At 45.1% G+C, this 21,636-nt stretch overlaps 1 protein-coding gene across 2 annotated transcripts in view; it reads right to left on the bottom strand.

Annotated features, from left to right (window-relative positions):
* Positions 1-12,635, bottom strand: part of SH3PXD2A (SH3 and PX domains 2A) — a 465,726-nt gene extending 453,091 nt beyond the window's left edge. For both annotated transcript variants that reach the window (XM_074999223.1, XM_074999224.1), the window contains exon 1: positions 11,911-12,635. In XM_074999223.1, coding sequence (XP_074855324.1) covers positions 11,911-11,982 — 72 coding nt within the window. In that variant the 5' untranslated portion in view covers positions 11,983-12,635. The remainder of the gene's footprint in view (positions 1-11,910) is intronic.
* Between the last annotated feature and the right edge of the window lie 9,001 nt (positions 12,636-21,636).

The following is a 21,636-nucleotide window of genomic DNA, read 5'->3' as shown; positions in this document are numbered from 1 at the left end:
TTGTGCTAATCAGTTAGCCTTTCTCTCTTCAGTTTCCCCATCTGTAAAAGAAGCATAATGCAGAACTAGCTTGCAGCAACGATGCTGTGACTGTGATTATGGCCCTGATCTGGTGAGCAGCTTTGCACATGGACTCTTGCACACTACCTTTGAAGTGAGGCTTGATGAAGGTGTGGGAGCTCAACTACAGAGGGCAGATTACAGGAACCAAATATTTGCACAGCACCTTTACACTTTGGGAACATCCTCAAGTGCTTTTGTGACAGCTGCCAACAGCATTTTCTACATATAAAAGATGCACCCCTTTAACTGAAATATTAACAGAGAGGAAGCCGTGCTAGTCTATCTACTATCAAAACAAAAAAGCAGTCCAGTAGCACTTTAAAGACTAATAACATAATTTATTAGGTGAGCTTTCGTGAGACAGACCCACTTCTTCAGACCATAGCCAGACCAGAACAGACTCAATATTTAAGGCACAGAGAACCAAAAACAGCAATCAAGATGGACAAATCAGAAAAAAAAATGATCAAGGTGAGCAAATCAGAGAGTAGCGGGGTAGAAGTGGGGGGGAAGGTCAAGAATTAGATTAAGCCAAGCATGCAAACGAGCCCCTATAGTGACTCAGAAAATTCCCATCCCAGTTCAAACCACATGTTAATGGGCCAAATTTGAATATAAAAGACAGCTCAGCTGTCTCCCTTTCAAGAGTGGTGTGAAAATTTTTCTTCAGTAACACGCGAATTCTTAAGTCATTAACAGAATGGCCCACTCTATTAAAATGTTGACTAACTGGTTTGTGGATCTGGAGTGTTTTTATGTCTGTTTTGTGCCCATTAACTCTTTGTCTAAGGAAGTTTAAAGTCTGTCCAATGTACAAAGCATCTGGGCATTGTTGGCACATGATGTCATATCTGATGTTAGTTGAGGAACATGAGAATGTGCCCGTGATTCTGTGAATAACCTGGTTAGGTCCAGTGATGGTATTTCCAGAGAAGATATGTGGACAAAGCTGGCAGCAGGCTTTGTTGTAAGGAAAGAAAGGTTCCAGGACTGGTGTTCCTGTGGTATAAACTGCGGCTGTTGGTGAGGATCCTCATAAGGTTGGGAGGTTGTCTGTAAGAGGGAACAGGCATGTTACCTAGGGCTTTCTGGAGTGTGACATCCTGATGAAGGATAGGTTGTTGGTCTCTAATAATTCGTTGCAGTGGTTTGAGTTGGGGGCTGTAGGTGATGACCAGTGGCGTTCTGTTCTTTGCTTTTTTGGGCCGATCTTGGAGGAGCTGGTCTCTGGGTATTCGTCTGGCCCTGTAGATTTGTTTTTTTACTTTTCCTGATGGGTAATTCAGGTTTATGAACATTTGGTAAAGATCTTGTAGTTTTTGGTCTCTGTCAGTTGGATCAGAGCAAATGCGATTGTACCTAAGGGCTTGACTGTAAACAATGGATCTAGTTATGTGTGCACTGTGGAAGCTAGAAGAGTGTAGGTAAGTATAGCGATCAGTGGGTTTCTGGTACAGTGTGGTACCGATCAGGCCATCCTTGATTTGTACAGTAGTGTCCCTTTAACTTAACATTTTAAACAACCAGCCCAATTAAACTGGTGCAAAACACAGTGAAGACACACTTAGGCCATGAAATCAAAACAATGCCTGGTCTATACTACAAAGTTCGGGCAACATTTGACACCTTGAGTCAATGTACTCATGCATATGTCTACACGTAAATTTGTTTCTCACTGTGTGTACCCAATTATATCACAGCAGTAATATTACTTTTCTGAATGGCACTTAGCCATCACTGATGTACTGATGTCATCACTGGATCCCTGTGTCTACACGAGCCCCTTCCTTTCGAAAGGGGCATGTTAATGATGCACTGAAATGAATATATCATACCTGGTGTTAGGAAGAAGGGCTTTCGAAAACTGGTGGGGTCCTTTCGGAAGGTCCCGTCTCCACGGGTGGCGTGTGATTCGAAAAGCCGCACTTTCAAACTGCCGCAGCCACCATTATGCTAATGAGATGCTGCACATTCATTGCAGTGCCTCATTAGCATCTTTCAAACCCGCTCATTAACATGCCCCTTTCGAAAGGAAGGGGCTTGTGTAGACCCAGCCATGAGTGTAGACATATTATCCATGTCAGCCCTAACAATAGTCCATTCAGGAGTACCGAAACAGGGGTGGAAGGGGCTGGGAGAGCCATGAATCTCCCATTTTTTGACAACAGGCGAGCCCAGTTCTTATTATGGCCAGACTATGATTGTGCATCTGCCAGCAGGTCAGAACTGGAGCTGGGTCAGTGTAAGAGCCGCCCAGGCAGTGTGGGAAGCTGCAGATCCTCCACCAGTCCTGGCAGTGGTTTGATGGTGGGGACAGGGGACGGCTTGGGGCCTCAGGGTGTGTATGTGTTGGTGAAATAGGACAGGTAGGTCTATGGAAAGAAGCAAGGCCTCATGGCCCCTGCTCCACTTTTGGGAAGGCTCCACTGCCCCAGCCTTCAGCTGCTGTTTCAATGCCGAACACTAATTGTTCAGGTCACAACTGTGTACTCCACTGCCTGTAGTTACTTAAACCAGAAGCTTCCCCTTCCATTCCCTCCCACAACCTTTAAACAACTTTTCATGAATGTTTGAAATAACATTTCCTACTTGCCAGCTACACATTCCAGGTACTCTCCAGCCACTCTCCAGCCTGGAGAAGACAGGTCATATTGGATCTGTGGGACGCAGAAGGAGAAGAGGCTGTGCAGGCACAGCTAGAGACCAGCCACTGAAATGTGGATATCTACAAACAGATTGCACAGGGACATGCAGGAGAAGTGGTAGGGGAAGGATGAGCAATAGCACCATATGAAAGTGAAGGAACTGTGGGAGACAGATCAGAAGCCAAGGGAGGCAGAGAGTCAATCCTGTGCCCAGCCACAGATCTGCCACTTTTACCAAGAGCCGTATGCCCTACTGGGTGACTATCACACCACCACACAGTCCACTGTGGATACCTCCAAAGACCCCTTCTAAATAATGAGGGGGAAAGATGTACAACTGGAAGGGTCCAGCTACGCTGTGAGTTAATGCCTGTTTGAGGCCCCACAGCAGTCCAGTCAGTCCTGTCCACAAGCACAGTCAAGTCCAACACAGAGGGAGGACCTTTGGTTACATGTCTAAAAGTATGTCCCATTACAATGATGTATCAATGGCAGGCCCTCAGCCATATTTCTGCTTTGAGCAATTTTACTGGTACCTGCTCTTGGCAGTTCCAATGCAGCAGACAGCCACTCTACTTCCATAGGCCACCCCGGGGGGGGAGGGGGGCAGCTTTTCCCACTCTGCCCAACAGATAATATGCAGGAAACAACAAACAGCTATAACCACTGAGATATTCACCTTGCAGAGATCGAGTCTTGTGAGTAAGCAAGGCCAGCATCCCTTCAATCTTCCTAAAGCTTATTCAACTGACATTCTGCACCAGCTGAGCTGGTCATTGAGTCTGCCTTGGTGCTGTTGAGGAGGTGGGTGGCCTACAGCTAATATGAGCCAAGAGAACAAGAGGCAGGCTGGACTCCCAGGATCACTACTGGCATTTCAACACTGCCAATGGCAATTCACTGGAGATAGTATTTCTGCTTGCAGCTTTCTGACCAGTCCTGTTGTCTTGAAAATACAATCATCATGCACCTTCCCATGATCAGTCAACACTGATGTCTGTGCCATGTCCCTGGTTATGCTTGCATAAACACGGAGAAGCTGTTCTTCCTGTTGGTATACTCTGGGTGAAGGTAGATTGGTACCACAATAGGGATGAACATACTTATCCAGGGGCATAGTCATGCGGGGTGGGCGTGAGTAGGCTGTGGCCCACCCACTTTGTAGCCAGGCCTACTCCAGCAACCCTCAACAGCTCTCCTTTTGATCGAGTACTTGTCCTGCTCTGCCAGCCTGACTGGTGCTCCAGCCAGAGAGTGGAATCGGACCACAGGAGCTTACCCTATTCTGTCAGGTGCTCCAGTCCAGGAATGGGATGGAAAGCTAACCCTCCAGCATCTGATGTTGCAGCTAGAGAGCAGGGTTGGGGCTCCAAGGCTTAACTTGTCTCACCAGGCACTGCAGCTGTGGAACGCGGAGCGAGCAGGAGCAGCAGGGCTAGAATGGGCGCTGGGATACAGCTCCTGGGCTGGAGCGCCAAGTGGAACAGGGCAAACCACTATGCACAGCCCTCACTCTTGGTGCATTCTTGGGTCCCTTGGCCAGCGTGCCCATCCCACCTAAAATTACCTACTCACCCAAAGTCAGGCCCATTCAAGTGTCCCTTTCTGCCTATACTACTAATAGCATCTGTTGCTCCACCTCCATCCACTACAGTAGTCCCTCGAGTTATGCGAGGGTTGCATTCCCATGCACCCTCACACAACTTGAATTTCATGTTAGTCACTGTGCGGGGGAGAGGGTGGGGAGGAGGTGAGCTGGAGCAGTGTGCACAGGGTGGGGGGTGGCACTGTGTGCATGGGATGGGGGAGCTGGGGCCGTGGGGCGGTTGAACCAGGGCGGGGGGGAGGTTTGAACCAGGGTTGCGCAGGGGGGCTGAACCAGGAGGGGAGGTGTCTGAACCAGGGACGTGGGGGGGGTTGAACCAGACCTGTGCAGTGCCAAGGGGGGTTGGGAGTTGAGCCAGGGCCAGGGGGAGTGGGATTTTGAGTTGCACAACTCACATTCACGAGAGTTAAATGAAACTCAAAATCGTGTATTTTGAGGAATTACTGTATATCGTGTGAAGAAATGAGAATTTTTCATGTTTTCAGTGAATACTATATATGCCTCAGTTTCCCCTGTGTGTTGCATGGTTAACTAGATAGGGGAAAGGTTGTTTACTCTTCACAGAAGTTCATTTGGGACTGATTCCTGGCTGTACTGGGCCTGGGTCTCATGCCCACAGAGGCTGGGAAGACAGTGGTCATTTCAATTGCCTGGCCATTTGGTGCCTGGCAACTAACCACCATGGACAGCCCAGCCCTGGGCAGGAAGCCAGCTTGATGTGATCAGCTGGAGAACAAATAGAAGGACTAGGTGATAATATTTGCTCATGAACAAGGATAAAGGACTAAAGGGGACACAGGCAGATGGGGCTGCTAATCGTAGGCTGCTGGAAGCAGATGAAACACATCTAGCTTGAGCCAGGTGGACTTTGCTCTAACTTTACATTCTCTGTATTAATTAAACTTCTGTGCTGCGTTCCAGACATCTACGTTCTCCTGCTTTTACAAGATTGGCTGAAAGTCACTCCAAATTAAGGAAACTAGGGTTGCATTGATCCCTCTGGGTGTACAAGTCTCCTTTCAATGCCCAAGCCAGGTGGACTCACTGCAGCTCATGACATGGAGCAGGACTATTGAAGGCTCCAAGGTTCAGCCCCAGAAGGTGGCAAAGCTAAGGCACTTATCCCAGCAACAGTGTGTGACACTAGGGCTACGTCTACATGTGAAGCCAACATCGAAATAGCTTATTTCGATGTAGCAACATCGAAATAGGCTATTTCGATGAGTAACGTCTACACGTCCTCCAGGGCTGGCAACGTCGATGTTCAACTTCGACGTTGCGCGGCACCACATCGAAATAGGCGCTGCGAGGGAACGTCTACACACCAAAGTAGCACACATCGAAATAAGGGTGCCAGGCACAGCTGCAGACAGGGTCACAGGGCGGACTCAACAGCAAGCCGCTCCCTTAAAGGGCCCCTCCCAGACACACTTGCACTAAACAACACAAGATACACAGAGCCGACAACTGGTTGCAGACCCTGTGCCTGCAGCATGGATCCCCAGCTGCCGCAGCAGCAGCCAGAAGCCCTGGGCTAAGGGCTGCTGCCCACGGTGACCATAGAGCCCTGCAGGGGCTGGAGAGAGAGCATCTCTCAACCCCTCAGCTGACGGCCGCCATGGCGGACCCCGCTATTTCGAAGTTGCGGGACGCGCAACGACTACACGGTCCCTACTTCGACGTTGAACGTCGAAGTAGGGCGCTATTCCTATCCCCTCATGGGGTTAGCGACTTCGACGTCTCGCCGCCTAACATCGAAGTTAACTTCGAAATAGCACCCGGCGCGTGTAGCCGTGACGGGCGCTCTTTCGAAGTTAGTGCCGCTACTTCGAAGTAGCGTGCACGTGTAGACACGGCTTAAGTGAGCTGACCCACTGGAAGAGGTCCTCCCAGGGACCACTCTGAGCTGTGTGAGAGCACCAGACCTGTGAATCCATGAGCCTATACAACCTATCATTCCATCTCAGTTTGGGAAACCCATGGCTACAGATCCATCCACTATACTATTCACATTCCCAAGAGTCAGTCTTTCATAGTAGGAGACAAGCAATGAGCCTGCACACTTGCATGACAGAAAATTGACTGTGGTGCCAAAATGGTTTCAGACTGCTCTGCAGTAATCCAGCAAGACAAATGTTCACAGTGCGATCACCTCTCATTTCTCCACTAACACCACATCTCTCATTCCTGCACTGGAGAGCTGGGGTAAGCCTGGTCCATAGATCCAGGAACATGGGCTTTCACATCCAAAAGTTCTGCAGCCACTTCTCACCATCCCACAACTGAATTAAGATTTAATTCCATCAGACAGAGCTGGTTTCTCAGAATCAGTCCTCCACCATCTTCAGCTGCTCCGTGACTGCCACCAACAACCTTGAACAGGTTTTTACCATGACCCATAGTTACCTGTCCTCCATGAAATTATCAAAACAAAAAGCAGTCAAGTAGCACTTTAAAGACTAGCAAAATAGTTTATTAGGTGAGCTTTTTTGGAACAGACCCACTTCTTCAGACCATATCCAGACCAGAACAGACTCAATATTTAAGACACAGAGAACCAAAAACAGTAAGCAAGGAGGACAACTCAGAAAAAGATAATCAAGATGAGCAAATCAGAGAGTGGAGGGGTGGCGGGGAAGATCAAGAATTAGGTTGAGTCAAGTATGCAGACGAGCCCCTACAGTGACTCAGAAAGTTCCCATCACGATTTAAACCATGAGTCACTGTAGGGGCTCGTCTGCATACTTGACTCAACCTAATTCTTGATCTCCCCCCCCACCCCTCCACTCTCTGATTTGCTCACCTTGATTATCTTTTTCTGAGTTGTCCTCCTTGCTTACTGTTTTTGGTTCTCTGTGTCTTAAATATTGAGTCTGTTCTGGTCTGGATATGGTCTGAAGAAGTGGGTCTGTCCCACAAAAGCTCACCTAATAAACTATTTTGCTAGTCTTTAAAGTGCTACTTGACTGCTTCTTGTTTTGATAGTGTATAGACTAGCACGGCTTACTCTCTGTTACTATGAAATTATCACGTTCCCTGCTGCTGAATTTTTTTAACAAAACTGCAAAAACTGGAGGATCAAACATAGGCATGTGATAATAGCACAGAGCAGTGAAGGTTCCAGGCCTCTATCATAGATGGCAGATGGAGGTAGGCTACATGTTTGCTTGGTTCTTTAAATGTGCAAAAAACATAAGCTATGGCTAACTTTATGGGATAGGAAGAAATATATGATAGGAAATTCACTCCTTGCTCCTACTCACTCCCAGACAACTTATTTCTGCCCCACCAGGCACTTCCAAATCTTCCAAAGTACACTGGATGGTGGCGAGTTGCAAACTGAGATATCTACCAATGTGTTATTGCACTGTGCATCAGCACAAGCTTTCCTGGTAAGTACATGCAGTGCAAATGCATGGAATCAACTACGTACACACACAAGTAATATACTAACCATGGTGGCTTTATCCTGATGTAACTTGAGGCAACCCAAGTTTATAGTGTAGCTCTACAGGGCTAATAGGAGTGGCAAGGGTCTTTGTCATTAAAATAAGTAGACAGGACTCTGAATATACAAGGGGAGATGATCTGTCAAGAAAGCTGGCAAACTTTAGTCAATTTTTCAGAAATGACACATTTTAAATTAAACAGTCTGACCTGCACAAATCTGCTTGTGACATTATGCCAATTCCTACCTTCCCTTCACAGAAGAGGAAATGAGTGGAATATCTGAAACACTTATTCCCTTGCTACATGAAAAGACTGGTAATTACATCATGCACTGGCTGATAATCATGTTCAAACAGATTGGGTGGCTTCTAGTTACAGGAATTCACACAAGAGTTTTGGTGTCAATCATATGGAAATTACACTGGGAAATAATTATTCTGGCAAGAAATTATAGATAGATAATATATGTGAGTCTCAGATGGTTTGAGTCAACAGCACTCTTAACTGCTTCACACACTTAAGTGCTTCAGTTGCTGAGAGGGTACTAGTTCTGTCTGATGTCACATGCATTTTACCCTTTCTCAGATGATGTGCTACACTATAACCAAGCAACACTGTCACAGGAAACTAAATGATGCTGTAAGAGAAAATTTGGACCTGCGTATGTGGCCATTACCTTGGGATCTCAGCATAAACACTCAGGCTGTGTCTACACTTGGCCAAAATTTCGAAAGGGCCATGCTAATAGTCAAATTGGAGAATACTAATGAGGTGCTGAAATGAATATTCAGCACCTCATTAGGAATAAGGGTATTTTGATGTTTGCAGGGTCCTTTCAAAAAGGGCCCCGTGTAGATGAGCCGTGCGCGATCAAAACAGCCAGCAGCATGCTAACGAGGCACTGAATATTCACTTCAGTGCCTCATTAGTATTCTCCAATTTGGCCATTAGAATGGACACTTCAAAATTTTGGCCAAGTGTAGACACAGCTTCAGAGAGTAAATACAGTGATGATACTAGGATAAATGCCTAGATACAAAATGCATATCACCACCACACAACTGGGCAGCTGTGGAGGAGAAAGCTGCTGACAAAATGGTGAGGCCATTAATCTGAGGATGTAGAAAACACCAGGACACAAAATATTTGCATTTCCTGAGGCCTTGTCTATCCTACAAAGGCTTTGGCAGTAAAGCTAAACCAGAATAGTTATTCTGGCAATAGACACACACTGTACACCTACAGATTCTTTTCTTTCACCCCAGCACCATCACCTCCAACAGATGCTCTCTATTGGCATAGCTGCATCTACACTGTAGTTATGTGAAATAGGGGATGTGATTTCCCCCTCTCCTCCACACTTCTGATTGACATAGATATACCAACAAAACTCTGTTGTAGACCTGGCCTGAGATGGAATGCTAAACTGTGAATAGATAAAGGAGATTATGTCCTTTCATCTCCCCTAACATCAAGAGATTCCAAATTTAAGCACATCAGTTTCCCAAAAGATACATAGCACTTATGTAATGATGGATGAGCGCAAACTCTGTACTTAATGCTACTTGCAAATACAGATGGAGATTCAGGGAAGAGAAACTGTACCCTTTTTTGTTGTTTTACAGATGTATACAGGAAGCCTGAGTGTTTTGGGAGTATGTTTGTTTTCTTAACTATCACAAAAGTTCATTTGAAATTCTACTTATGTCTGTCCTATAAAACACTGTGGTGACTGAAGAATTAGGGAAATTACCCTGATAGTGTCAACAATGACACCAAAGCAAATGAGAGAAAGGGTTCTATATTTCCATATAGCATCTAATGTCAACTCTCACTGTGGAAACATTCAAAAATTGGAAGGCTTGGCAGGTAGGTAAGGAACAGATTTTGGTTGTAAACTCTAAATGATGCTGCAGTTGTAGTTTTTACATCTTTCATGTACATCCTGTTAGCTATAAAAAAATAAAAGTGAACATTTAGGTCACTTTTTAAGGATCAAGAATCTATGATTTTACTTGTATAGTATCTTTTGTAAGTTCAAGTACTGTACATAATCCTTCTACAGGGAGATCACGAAGCTCAGCTGCAGCCATGTAACAGTTGATCACAGTCACATCAGCATTACAGAGAAACTGAAGAACTCTTTCTCCAACTGAAGCAACAGAGGCATAAGTGGATAGATTTCCACTTCAGCAGTTGCACTCTGACAGTCCATCAGTGCAAGCTTCCACTCCTAAAGCATACACAGGACTTATAGCTACTTAGGCCAGGAGTTCTGACAAGAGTGCAGTCCCCAAGGGAATGTGACTGCAGGCTAATCGGTCAGAATGCTTAACCAAAGTTCATATACCTGAGGTGAATAATCACAGAGAGGTAGCCATGTTAGTCTGTATCTTCACCTTAATCTTTGCCCTAGTTTTTGAGATGGACTCGCAGGGCTACAATTATATTGTGTTAAAAGAAGAGGGATGATGGATTCATCTTTTGTAACATAAAATCAAGTCTTCTGGGAAAGGCTGCTAAATGACTGCTGATTTTGGGAAGAATATGAAAAGGTTCTTTGGTATCTTACTAAAACAGACATAAAGCTAGAGAACTCAAAAGTCTTGCCAAACTGATGTGTACATGTCAACCACAGGGCAGAGACACATCAAGAGAGCAGACTCTACTGCATGCCATCAGCATCATTAGGCAATACCTCCACACAGCAGGGATTGTCGCACTGGTATCTTGCAGCAGCTCTGGTCTGAAGTTTCTCCATTTAGCAGCAAAGTGTGAAGACAGAAGGTGAAGCAAACATGAAAAGGAAACAAGTGTTGAGTCTGTCTTGATAACTTGCCAGATCTACCTTTCAAGACGGGTCTTAATTAAATTTACAAGATCAAGAAGCAAAATGCTTATTTGATGCCTCAGTGCCTTCTCCTTGGCTAACCTTAGTAGCCTACAGCAGCTATCTGGGTCTGCTCCCAGCTGGACCACAGCAAGTATCGCACAGTTAACAGAACTGGTAAGGGTTTCAACAGAGGAGTTAAGGAACCCTTAGCATGCTGAAAGGGAATTTTGATGAACAAGCAGGGCAAGTCTACCTTAACAACCAGAAACAAAGAACAAAGCAACATCAAAGCAATCTATTTGAGGTGATGAAAAAGTGGTGGGGAAAAATTACAGTGAAATCTCTTGGACAGGCCACACTTATTAGCTGCTCCTGTACTAAGAGACCCCCCGCCACCCACATACAATGTATGAGCTTATCAAGTATAGTTCTCCACGCATCATAGAAAGTCACATATCTTAAACAGCTCACTTATCAGTCTTTTCCCTCTTAATTACTTAACAGGCCATACATTATAATAGTATCAGAGCTTCTAGCAATCTCTTATGTGTTTAGCCTGACACACCGCTCTGAGGTAGACCTGTGCTATTATCACCATTATACAGATGTGGAACTAGTGCACTCAGAGACTAAGACTTACTTAAAGTCACACAGGAAATCTAGGGCAGAGCAAGGAACTGAACCCAGATTCCCCAACTTAACACTCCACCCACTGGAACAGCACATGTCCTAAACAAGCACCAGAGATAGAAAGTGGTTTCACAGTATGCTAACAATACATTTAAAAAAATACCTGCAGAGCTGGAAGAACCATACTGGAATATATTCAACTGCACTGATTTTAATTAAGTTCCTCTAAAAGGCATTTCATTTTTCCTATATGAAGAATGCAAATTCTTCCATGCTTATGACCTAGGGACCAGCTGGAAAGATATTACTCCCCACTGGAGCTCCACTCAAGACACAGTTGTGGTGAGAGACTTTCAGGGTTTGTCCAGTAGAACTGTACATCTAAACAGATTATTGCATCACCATAATATACCAAATCAGATGTTTGCAAATCCCACTGCAGTGGGTTTGTGGGGAGAGGGGTGCTTTTGGTATGGAAGAATGTTTTGCAGAGGTTTACTAGGGTCCATACAAAAAGCAATCCAGCATCTATCACTTCACCTACCTGTTCTTGAAACCACTGCAAATATCTGTTGATGGGGGCAGAAAGTGACACAACACATTTGCGCATATGATAGATTTACCCCTGCTCACAGCATACAACATGAATCAGAGGGTAAGCATGCCAGCTGGTCTGTACTCACATAGTGCTTAGAAGGGTTTCTCCTTTTCTCCACATCCACCACGTTTGCATCCAGCACGCTGTAGGATAGCATCTTCACACACCAAAACCAGGAAATGCGAACAGGGCCCAGCTGTATCCTTGTATTATTATTAGTCTTTCAAATCAGCTCCTCACCACTCAGAGGATTTCCTAGGAAACTGGAAACCTGTGCCCTACACAGTAAGAAATGTTTAGTGTTCTTAAAAAATAAATAAATAAACCCGGGAGGAGAGGAGAGGGGATCAACCTCCAACAATCGTTTCCTCCCCTAGACTGCACTCCCGCCTGGTGGGTTTCTCTCCAGGACTTAGCCCTCTTTAGGTAGAAATTTCTCCTATTCAGTTGGGAGATGACAAGAAACACTATCCAGATTTTTCCCTCCTCCCAAAAGGGGGAGTGTTTTCAACCGCTTCCAAGAGCGAGGCGCTTTCGCCGGCTGGGCAGACTTCCCCCGGAGAGCGGGACGTAACACACAGAGGCCGTGTCCAGGTTGCTGTCCTCCTCAGGGGCTTGTGACCGGTGATCTCCAGCTGTCTGTGCTCTGAGGGTGTATTCGGTACGCCGCGGGGGGCGCCGCAGCCTCTGGGGAGTTGGCTCTCTTTGGAAGATGCCCCTTTATGTCTCTCTCCCTCTTTTACCTCCTGCTCCCTCTGTTTAGCCGCTCCTGTGTATTTCCTGCGCCCCCCGCTCCGGAGCCCAGTCCCCTGCAGGCTGCCCGCCGGCCCTTCCAGTAGCAGCAGCAGCCGCCCCCGCTGGAAGGAAGTGGGGCGCGACCGGGCCGGGATGGAGCTGCTCACCGAGGCGCAGCAGCAGGCAGCGTGCGCGGTTCTCTTCCCCACCCCGCTCCCTCTGGCGGCTGAGCTGCGGGGCTCGCTCGCTCCCTGACGGGCCCCTGCCACCGAGCGCTCCGCTCTGACTGCGGCCGGAGAGCGGGCAGGGAGAGGGGCCAGCGTGCGCGGCGGGCGAGGGGAGGGGCTGGGCAGCAGGAGGGTCGGGTCTCACTGCTGCCAGGCGGCGGGGAAGGGGAGGGGTCAGGTTCCCAAGCACAGATATGGGGGGAGTGCGAGGGGGCCGCCCACCCCAGCATGAGGCAGCAGGGATAGGCTTCCGCCCCACCCCCAAAACGCGCCAGCAGCAGGGGAGCCCAGGACACTGCAAGGCAGCGGTTGAGGGTCTCCCCCCAGCACTTCAGGCAAGCAGGACACCCAGGGATGAGAGGGTCTCCCCCAGAGGCCCCAAAGGCAGGAGCAGGGGGTCTCCCACCACCCCGCACTTCACGCAACCACTAGCAGAGAGAGACATCCCTGCTGGGGTCTTTCCCTGCCTTCTCTCTAGAGGGAGCAAGCTTTCCAGTAGATTGGTAGTTGGAGGGACAAGGACAGATCTTGTTCATTCAGCATTACAAGAATGTACGAAGGCCACACAGTGGCAGATTTAGAGTTAGTGAGACCCTGTGTGCAGCTTTGTTTTCGGGTGGGCTAGAAAGGAATTTGGATATAGTTTCTGGGCTGTGGCAGAGAGGTGGGGTTGGCGCTTACCTCAGGCACTGTGACTCCCAAAGCAACTGGCACGCTGCTCTGGCAGCAGCTCCTAGGCAAGGGGACCAAGGAGGTATCTGTGTGCTTCTCCCTGAATGTGTTGCCCCTGCGGCTCACACTGGCTGCAGTCCCCAGCCAATAATAGCTGTGAAGCCTGGGATCAGGGCAGGGACAATGTGCAGACATACACCCCTCTTGGAGGCTGCAGGGACACTTGATACTTGCTTCTGGGAGCAGCAGCACAGCATGAAAGAAGGCAGAGCAAGCAGGGAGCCACCGTAACCCTGCTGCTGCTTGGTACACCTCTGTGTCTCTTGGGAGGGGTGGGGGAAGGCGATAGTAGGTCTCTGTGCACTGTCCAGGATGGGAGTGTAGCACATGGAGTTTCCTCCTGCCCTGCCAGAGAAGTGCAGAGATGTGCCAGCAGCCAGCCACTTCTCGGAACAGCATGGGGGCACCATCCATGGAGGCTACCTTCTGGTCTGAGCTTTGCTGTGCAGTCAGCCAGGACTCAGACAGTTTGCAGATGAGATTGGTCTTGCATTTTTGGAGGAGAGGTTGCAAAACTGAGAAAGGAGTCCCATTTTGATGAGTATACCATAAACTCACACTACAACAGTTTGCAGTCTAAACAGGCTGCATCCCAATGAATAGCAAACATGGCAGGTGACCAGCTTGGCTTAAACAGCAAAATCTTCAGTGAGCTTAAACACAAAAAGGAAGCTTACACAGAAGTGGAAACTTGGAAAGATGACTAGGGAGAAGTATAAAAATATTACTCAAGCACGCAGGGCTGTAATCAGAGAGGCCAAAGCACAACTGGAGTTACAGCTAGCAAGGAATGTGCAGAACAACAAGGTAGTCATTGAAAGCATGTGACCCTTACTGAATGGAGAAGTCAACCTTGTAACAAATGATGTGAAAAAAGCTGAAGTACTGAAAAGTTTTTTTTGTTTGTTTTTTTGCCTCATTTTCACAAAGTCAGATCCCAGACAGCTAGGAGGTAAGCAGCCCTCAGCAGTGAAAGAAAAGGTTAGAAACTATTTTGAAAAGCTGGACATGCTCAAGTCTATGAGTCTGGATCTAATGCATCCAAGGGTGCTCAGAGTTTTGTCTAATGCTTAACCACCCTAACTGCTTTCTATGATGAGATAACTGGCTCTGTTGTTATGGGGAAAGTGGTAGATGTGATATACCTTGACTTTAACACAGCTTTTGATGTGGTCTCCCACAGTATTCTTGCCAGTAAGTTAAGTATGGGTTGGATTAATGGACTATAAACTGAATCTGGATGATGGGATGAATGCACCCTTGTCAAATTCATGAATGACCCTAAGCGGGGAGGAGAGGTAGATATGCAGGAGGATAGGGATAGGAAGGGTTCAAAGTGATCTAGATAAATTGGAAAATCTGATGAGGTTCAACAAGGACAAGGGCAGAGTCCTGCATGTAGGACAGAAGAATCCCAGGTACTGCTACAGGCTGGGGACTGACTAGCTAAGCAGCAGTTCTACAGAAGAGGACCTGTGTATTAGAGTGGATGAGAAGCTAGATATGAGTCTTGTTGTCAAGAAGGGTAACAGCATATTGGGTTGCTTTAGTAGGACTGCCAGCAGATTGAGGAAAGTGATTATTCCCCTCTATTCGACAATGCTGAAGCCCTGTCTAGAGTATTGTGTCCATTTTGGGGTCCCCCCACTACAGAAAGGATGTGGACAAATTGGAGTGTATCCAGTGGAGGGCAATAAAAAAAATTAGAGGGCTGGCGCACATGACTTAAGAGGAAAGGCTGAGGGAACTGGGCATATTTATGCTGCAGAAGAGAAGAGTGAGTGGGAATCTGATAACAGTCTTCTGACACCTGAAGGGGAGTTCCAAAAAGGATGGAGCTAGGCTATGCTCACTGGTGACAGATAACTGAGCAAGAAGCAGTCATCTCCAGTTGCAGTGGGGGAGATCTTGGCTGGATATTAGGAAAAACTATTCCACTAGGAAGATGTGAAACACTGCAATGGATTGTCTAGCGTGATGGTGGAATCTCCATCCTTGGAGGTTTTAAAGGCAAGGCTTGACAGAGCTCTGACTGGAATCATTTAGCTGGAGTTGGTCCTCTTCTGAGCAGGGCATTGGACTAGATAACCTCCTAAAGTCTCTTCCAATCCGAGTCTTCTAGGATTTCACAACTGTGGCTTAGTTTCACAGGGTGGGGAAATGGAGAACCAAACAGATGAAGGGTAGGATTTTCAAAGCCCTCTACAGTTCCTTACTGCTCTGGGAAATTTACCCCAAAACGACTTGCCCAAAGCCACACATGAAATTTGTGGACAAGCTTTGTATTGGAACAGTCTTCCCATGTCCCTTTGAAAAGCTACAAGTGCAAAACTATCTTTCCTTTCAGACATAATTGTTGCTCTGGCACCTGACTGACCTGTCTAAATCTGATCTGTGGTTATTGGAGATTGAACAAAATAGAGCAGGCATAAAACAAACCTGTTCCTCCAATTTTCTGAAAACACATACTGGTTACATTTTTTGCTTGAGATTTAATATTCCTTTCCTCAGTCATATTTAAAAGCCAGCTTGCCCTAGAAATTTCAGAATGTTTTTCTTCACAACAGTGTCACAAGATCTAATGCATATGATTACTCTGGAGATAGTCCCCTCAAAAAAGAAAGTTATAAATACTCTGCCTGCCTTTGGCCACCTTTATAGCATTCATTACCCCACAGCCAAATACATTAGATACCAAAAGTTTTTACCCCTGTGCAGACCTGATTTATACAACAGGAATACCCTGATTTTTTAAAAAAAAAGTACACATTACATACCACAAACTAAAAAAGTACCCAAAGTGGAAAAAAGTCTTAGGGTACATAATGCTTTTACCTCCTGCATAAAAGCTTTATCCTAGATTAAAAAACAGCTACCTTTCTTATTTAAGGGTTAAATGACCATCTTGAAAACTGAACACTTTTGCATATGATTAAAATTTAAATAATAAATATGTTGGTATGCTGGCATTATAAAGAAATAAATATTAAAAAATCCTGTAAATTTAAAGCAAAGTGTTACAGGTTTAATAAAGTGTGAAAGCAGCTTAAGGGAACCCTCACATCACTGACAAAAGCATCAGCGGATGAAGTCCAGTTGCTGACTATAATCAGATGGGGAGAAGGCCTATATAATGCCTTCTATTTTGGACTGACCAGCCATCCAATACTTAGCAGGAAATAGACCAGGCATCTCCTGAATCCCAGTCCCGTGCTCTATCCACTAGGCTATACTACACAAAAGTAGTGGCCTTATCCAGGCCATTAGAAAGTCTCTCAGATTTGGGCTTCTTAAATCATAATTGTTTTGCATTTCAGCGAGCCCAGAAAAAACTATCAGGGGTAGGGCATGGTCTTGCAAGGTGTTATGCAAAAACCTCATAAGCTACAGTCCTGCCTCAAAGATCTTACTCAGATGAAAAAGTGAAAATAAGGGGTGCAAGAAAAAAGAAGCTGCTAGCCTGTTGGGGTGCAGCAGGAATCCAACCCTTCCTGCAACCCCAACTGCATATTTGGATTTAGATACCTAAAAGAGATGGGGAAGTTGGTTGGTTGTTTTTACCTCCCTGTGGAGCAGCAGGTATCATCTGCTTCCAGACAAAGTATACCAGTGCAGATAGGCCAAAAGAAAATGCTGTGATCCCAACAGCATATATTTGCTATTGCCCTTAATGTGCTGGTTACCATGAGATGCTGCCTTGGTCTCATTACACTTACGAGATCAATGCACAGCAATAAGTGAGAAGGGAAGCATGGCCTCCCATCATGTTAATTTGATTTAACTCCATCTTATTGGCTCCCCACTTTGTTCCACTTGTTTTTACCTCCTCCTCCTCTTGCCTTCGTGGGACAACCCATCTCTAATCCTCCTTCTAAGACACAAGCATGGATAGTAATCATTTACGTTAAAAACCCTTTCTGCTTGCTCTCCACAAAAAGCGCTCCTTGGCTAGACTAAATGAAAAAAAATTCTTCTAGGAAGCTGTATATATAATTCAAATCATCCATTCTTAAAATATGCCTGGCCATTGCTATGCTTATCTATTTGGATCTAACTCACATTCTTTTTTACACAATATAGGACAACACACCCCTCTGCTAGAGAGCAGGCAGAAAAACGCATCCCCCTTTATTTTGCATTTCTGAGATTTTTCTTTTATTTGTTGGAGGAGCACTTCTTGGGCCTGTCTCAGGCCTCCTATGCATATATTGATAAACACAAAGGAGTAAGTCATACATGACATAAAATGTGGCTGATTTACTTTGGGGTCCGCTACCGTCAGAGGGAGAAGCTGAAAGCCTGGAATGATAGAGGAGGTGCTTTGCTCAAAAGGCAAAAGATTTCAAAGTGACTTGATTGGAAAGCTGTGTAACAAGAAGTGGCTGGAGTGCCCATTGGTGGTGAGGGCTTAAAGCACTACTGGAGACCTCTAAAACCCCTTCCTTTGGTGTGGGAGGAGGAAGAGAGACAAGCTGCTATAAGGCTAGTGGCAGCCAGGAGACAGGCTTCTCCAGGGTGATAGGATGCTCTCCTTGCATGGGAAACAATCAAAGCTCAGTGGCTATACAGGAAAAGGCCTGACAGTCCCAGAATCTTTTATGTTATGGTCTAAGAGGAGCAACAGGGTTTGATTTTTCAGATTTCAGGAAGAGCTGTAGTGCTGAGTTTAAAAACAAAGAAAAGAAAAATAGAATTTTGATGTGTAAATTAAAACCATTAGACCGGAAAGGTGAGAGAATGAACTTGGGACAGGCTTCTTTTTCTTACACAATTTTAATACCACTTATTATGTACAGCATATTGCAGCAAGTAAGGGAGGTGCTCCTGCATAATGACTAGTCTTGCTTACTCTTTCTGGCATGAACGACACAACAAAGCCAGCTAAACACAGCACTTCTGCCTTAGTTTTGATTTTCTCTGACTTCTTTTTGCCAAAGCTTGACACCTAGGATTTGACCTTGAGAAGCAACTAATGTCCACCTGTTGCATTAACTAGGCTGGGATTTAAGATACCCAGCACCTCAAAAGCCAGAAGATCAGGTCCTTCTGGGCATTATTTCAGTGCTGTGCATGGTTATCAGCTACATGACTTATTATTGGCAACAGCAGTTGCATGCATAATCCCCCAGGCATAGTTGTAGAGATACACTCCTTAGGGTTTTTTTGGCTCTGATATACAATAACACAACACAGAGGCTTTGTTAAGCTCCCAGCTCAGCTACTGTATTTATAAACCATGATTTCTTAAAAAGGCTGCTTTCTGTGTGATTCTTCCACCATATTTGAAAATAGTCTGTATGATCACAAAACAAAAAAGCATCCTCCTCCTTTGTGAAGTGCTTTGAGATCTAGTGGTGAAGAGAGTAATGTTCTATTAATCCATGCTTACTACATGAAAATCTATTAATATTTTCCTCAAGTATTTTCTTCCAATTTTGCCTTTGTACATCTGAACATTGATTCTTCTTTCTTAACAGCTTCTAAGATTCTAGATGTATATTTTTAATTCCTGTATGTCTTTCTGTGTGCATTATTCTTACTAATTTACTCTTTGACATCTAACAGTAATTGTTTTATTGTATGTGCTGGAGAAGTTCAAATAACCTAGCTACCAATACCCAAAAGATTATAAATGTGTAGAGGATGAACTGTGAATAGTAAATGTGCAACTTAAAAACTTCTGAAAAGTTGATTATGGAAACTACAGCCAAATTTTAAATGACAATATAACAAGCACACAACTGTAAGAGAGTACCATGGCCTTCTAATCCATACAGTGCTAGAGTGCACTAGTATTTCCCCCAATCGCATGTGGGACATGATCTCCTGTTTATAGAGTCTGGTGATCTTCAATGTCGCAGGTTTCCTTAAACAAACATATTTTTAGTACCCAGACGAGTGTCTCTAGCTATCTCCAGCTCACAGCTCCAGTGATACTGTGTGGCATTTAAGCATGCTCTGTTCCCTTTGCAGTGTTTCCCAGCCTAGGGTTTGTGGTCCTCTGGGGGTCCACCAGGGTATGCGTGTGTATGTGGGGAGATATACACCTAGAGGACCAGATTAGCTGGGACCAGCTGGTGTACTGGCAAGTGAAGTTGGTACTTCATTGTTTCAAGAAAGCTCAGCAGGCTCATAAGTGCCAGCTGACAGACTGGCAGGTGAAGCTGATGTTAAAGGCAGGAGTTGTTTGGGTCACTCATCAGCATAGACTTCAAGCATGAGTTACATACTTGAAGTCCTGGGACTTTTCATGCCCCAGTCCCCAGAGAGGACATGGGGAGAGAAGGGAGACCCTTCTCCACCGGCTGACTTCCTAACACTAACAAAAATAGATTACTCTAAGAGAGGTCTTTACAACTACTTATACAGAAAAGAGCTGCGAGTTGTGCCGTAGCAACAAAGTACTCAGCCACAAAACCAGAAGCCTACACTAGCAGTAAGAAGTAACTGAGGGGTGGTTGAGTCAGAAAGGTCATATACAGAGCTCCGCACCAGTGCCTCTCCAAGGGACTCTACAGCTGACCTGATGGTAATATCTAGAGTAAAACTTTCTGACAGTCATACGCATGGTGCACACATACCTAAACTGAATGGATATGAGTAAGCACTCTAAGAAGAAAAAGATGCTTCCTGCTGCAAAGGATTTATAAGCTAAGTATAAGACAAGAGACAACAGAGGATACAGACTGACAGAGAATATGAAGAAAAAAATGAGACGATACTAGTCAGTATGACAGGCAGAGGACTCAGCATACCAGAAGTCACGTCATTGTAGGCATCACAGCAATGGAGAATTACTCACAGAAGGACCAGAATGATCTTGGGCTGAAAGAAGATAATTTCACGTACTGCTGACCACAAGAAACAACACAAAATATGCATGATCGGGAAATAAGGGGACCTGTCTAGGCTTACATGAATCTATCATGGAGAGACATCTGTCCTCATCTTTTACATCTATGTTCCTTGTTTCCTTTTAAGCAGGATCTTTGCCATGAGGAGGAACTTCCACTCAGCAAGTCATTGAAGAATGTTCCTAATTTTAAGGAGTAGTCCCTTTGACTTTACTGGAGCTACACCTGTCATTAATTACCTTGCCAGATAACCTCAAAAATAATAGCAGGACTGCCCTCTCCACTCCACTTTATAACACATTAATTAAAAACAGACAAACAAAAGCAATAGTAACAACATTAAATCCTGTAAAACACAGGGATGGCTCAGTCCTTATCCCCTGACCCAACACCCAGCTTGGAAGTTATATTAGTGCCCTAGCAAGTTTGCAGACAGATAAACTGATAGCTCCCATTTGCCTGACTGTGTTGGCATAAAGTGGTGCAGTTCCTGGACTTGGAAAGGGATGGGAGTATCCATTTTGCCATTAAATAATCATGAAAAGCAAGCCAGGACAAGACCGGATCCAAGCATTTACAGAGCATGTGAGGCCATCTTAACTGACACCATGCTGTTCGGAGCTTCTGTGTTTGCACAAAATAATTTCTTAGGTAATTTATTTTACTAGCCAATTCCTTATCTTCTGGCTGTATCCTACTTACTAGTGTATGTGGATCTTGCTGAGTCAGGCTCATCTCAATCTGTATTTTATTGTTACTAGACTGACATGGTTTTTATACATTATACATGGTCTTTATACATTACATATATAATTACAGGTGTAACAGATAGCACCATTTATTATTAAAGTTGCCTGATACTTCCAATATAACACCCTGTTTTCAGCTGTTTATAGAACTTTGCCAAATTTTATTTGTTCAGGCTGAAATCTCCAATGCTGGGTGTCTGTCTCAGGCTAATATTAATTAGTATTGAAATTTCAGTCCAAATGGTTCAGCCATTTCAAAGAATGGGACTTAGAGAGGGTTCGCTTTTTGATTTTTTTCCCCTGCTGGTGCTAAATTCTGGTGATTTTTCTTTGTAAAGTTCTAACTCCATGCTTTTGCACACACACTTAAAATTTGGCAAGGGAGTAGCCTTTGTGTCAGAGCTGAGCCTTTGCCATCTCTGTCAATATCTGCAAAATTGTAGAAGTCTCTCAAAAACTGCAGATTGCACTTATGCAATTAAAGCTTCTTAAGGTTTCACAGCTGTTTGTTTCT

The sequence above is a fragment of the Carettochelys insculpta genome, chromosome 7 (assembly GCF_033958435.1).
Source record: "Carettochelys insculpta isolate YL-2023 chromosome 7, ASM3395843v1, whole genome shotgun sequence".
NCBI lineage: Eukaryota > Metazoa > Chordata > Testudines > Carettochelyidae > Carettochelys > Carettochelys insculpta.
This window is presented reverse-complemented; position numbering and strand designations above follow the sequence as displayed.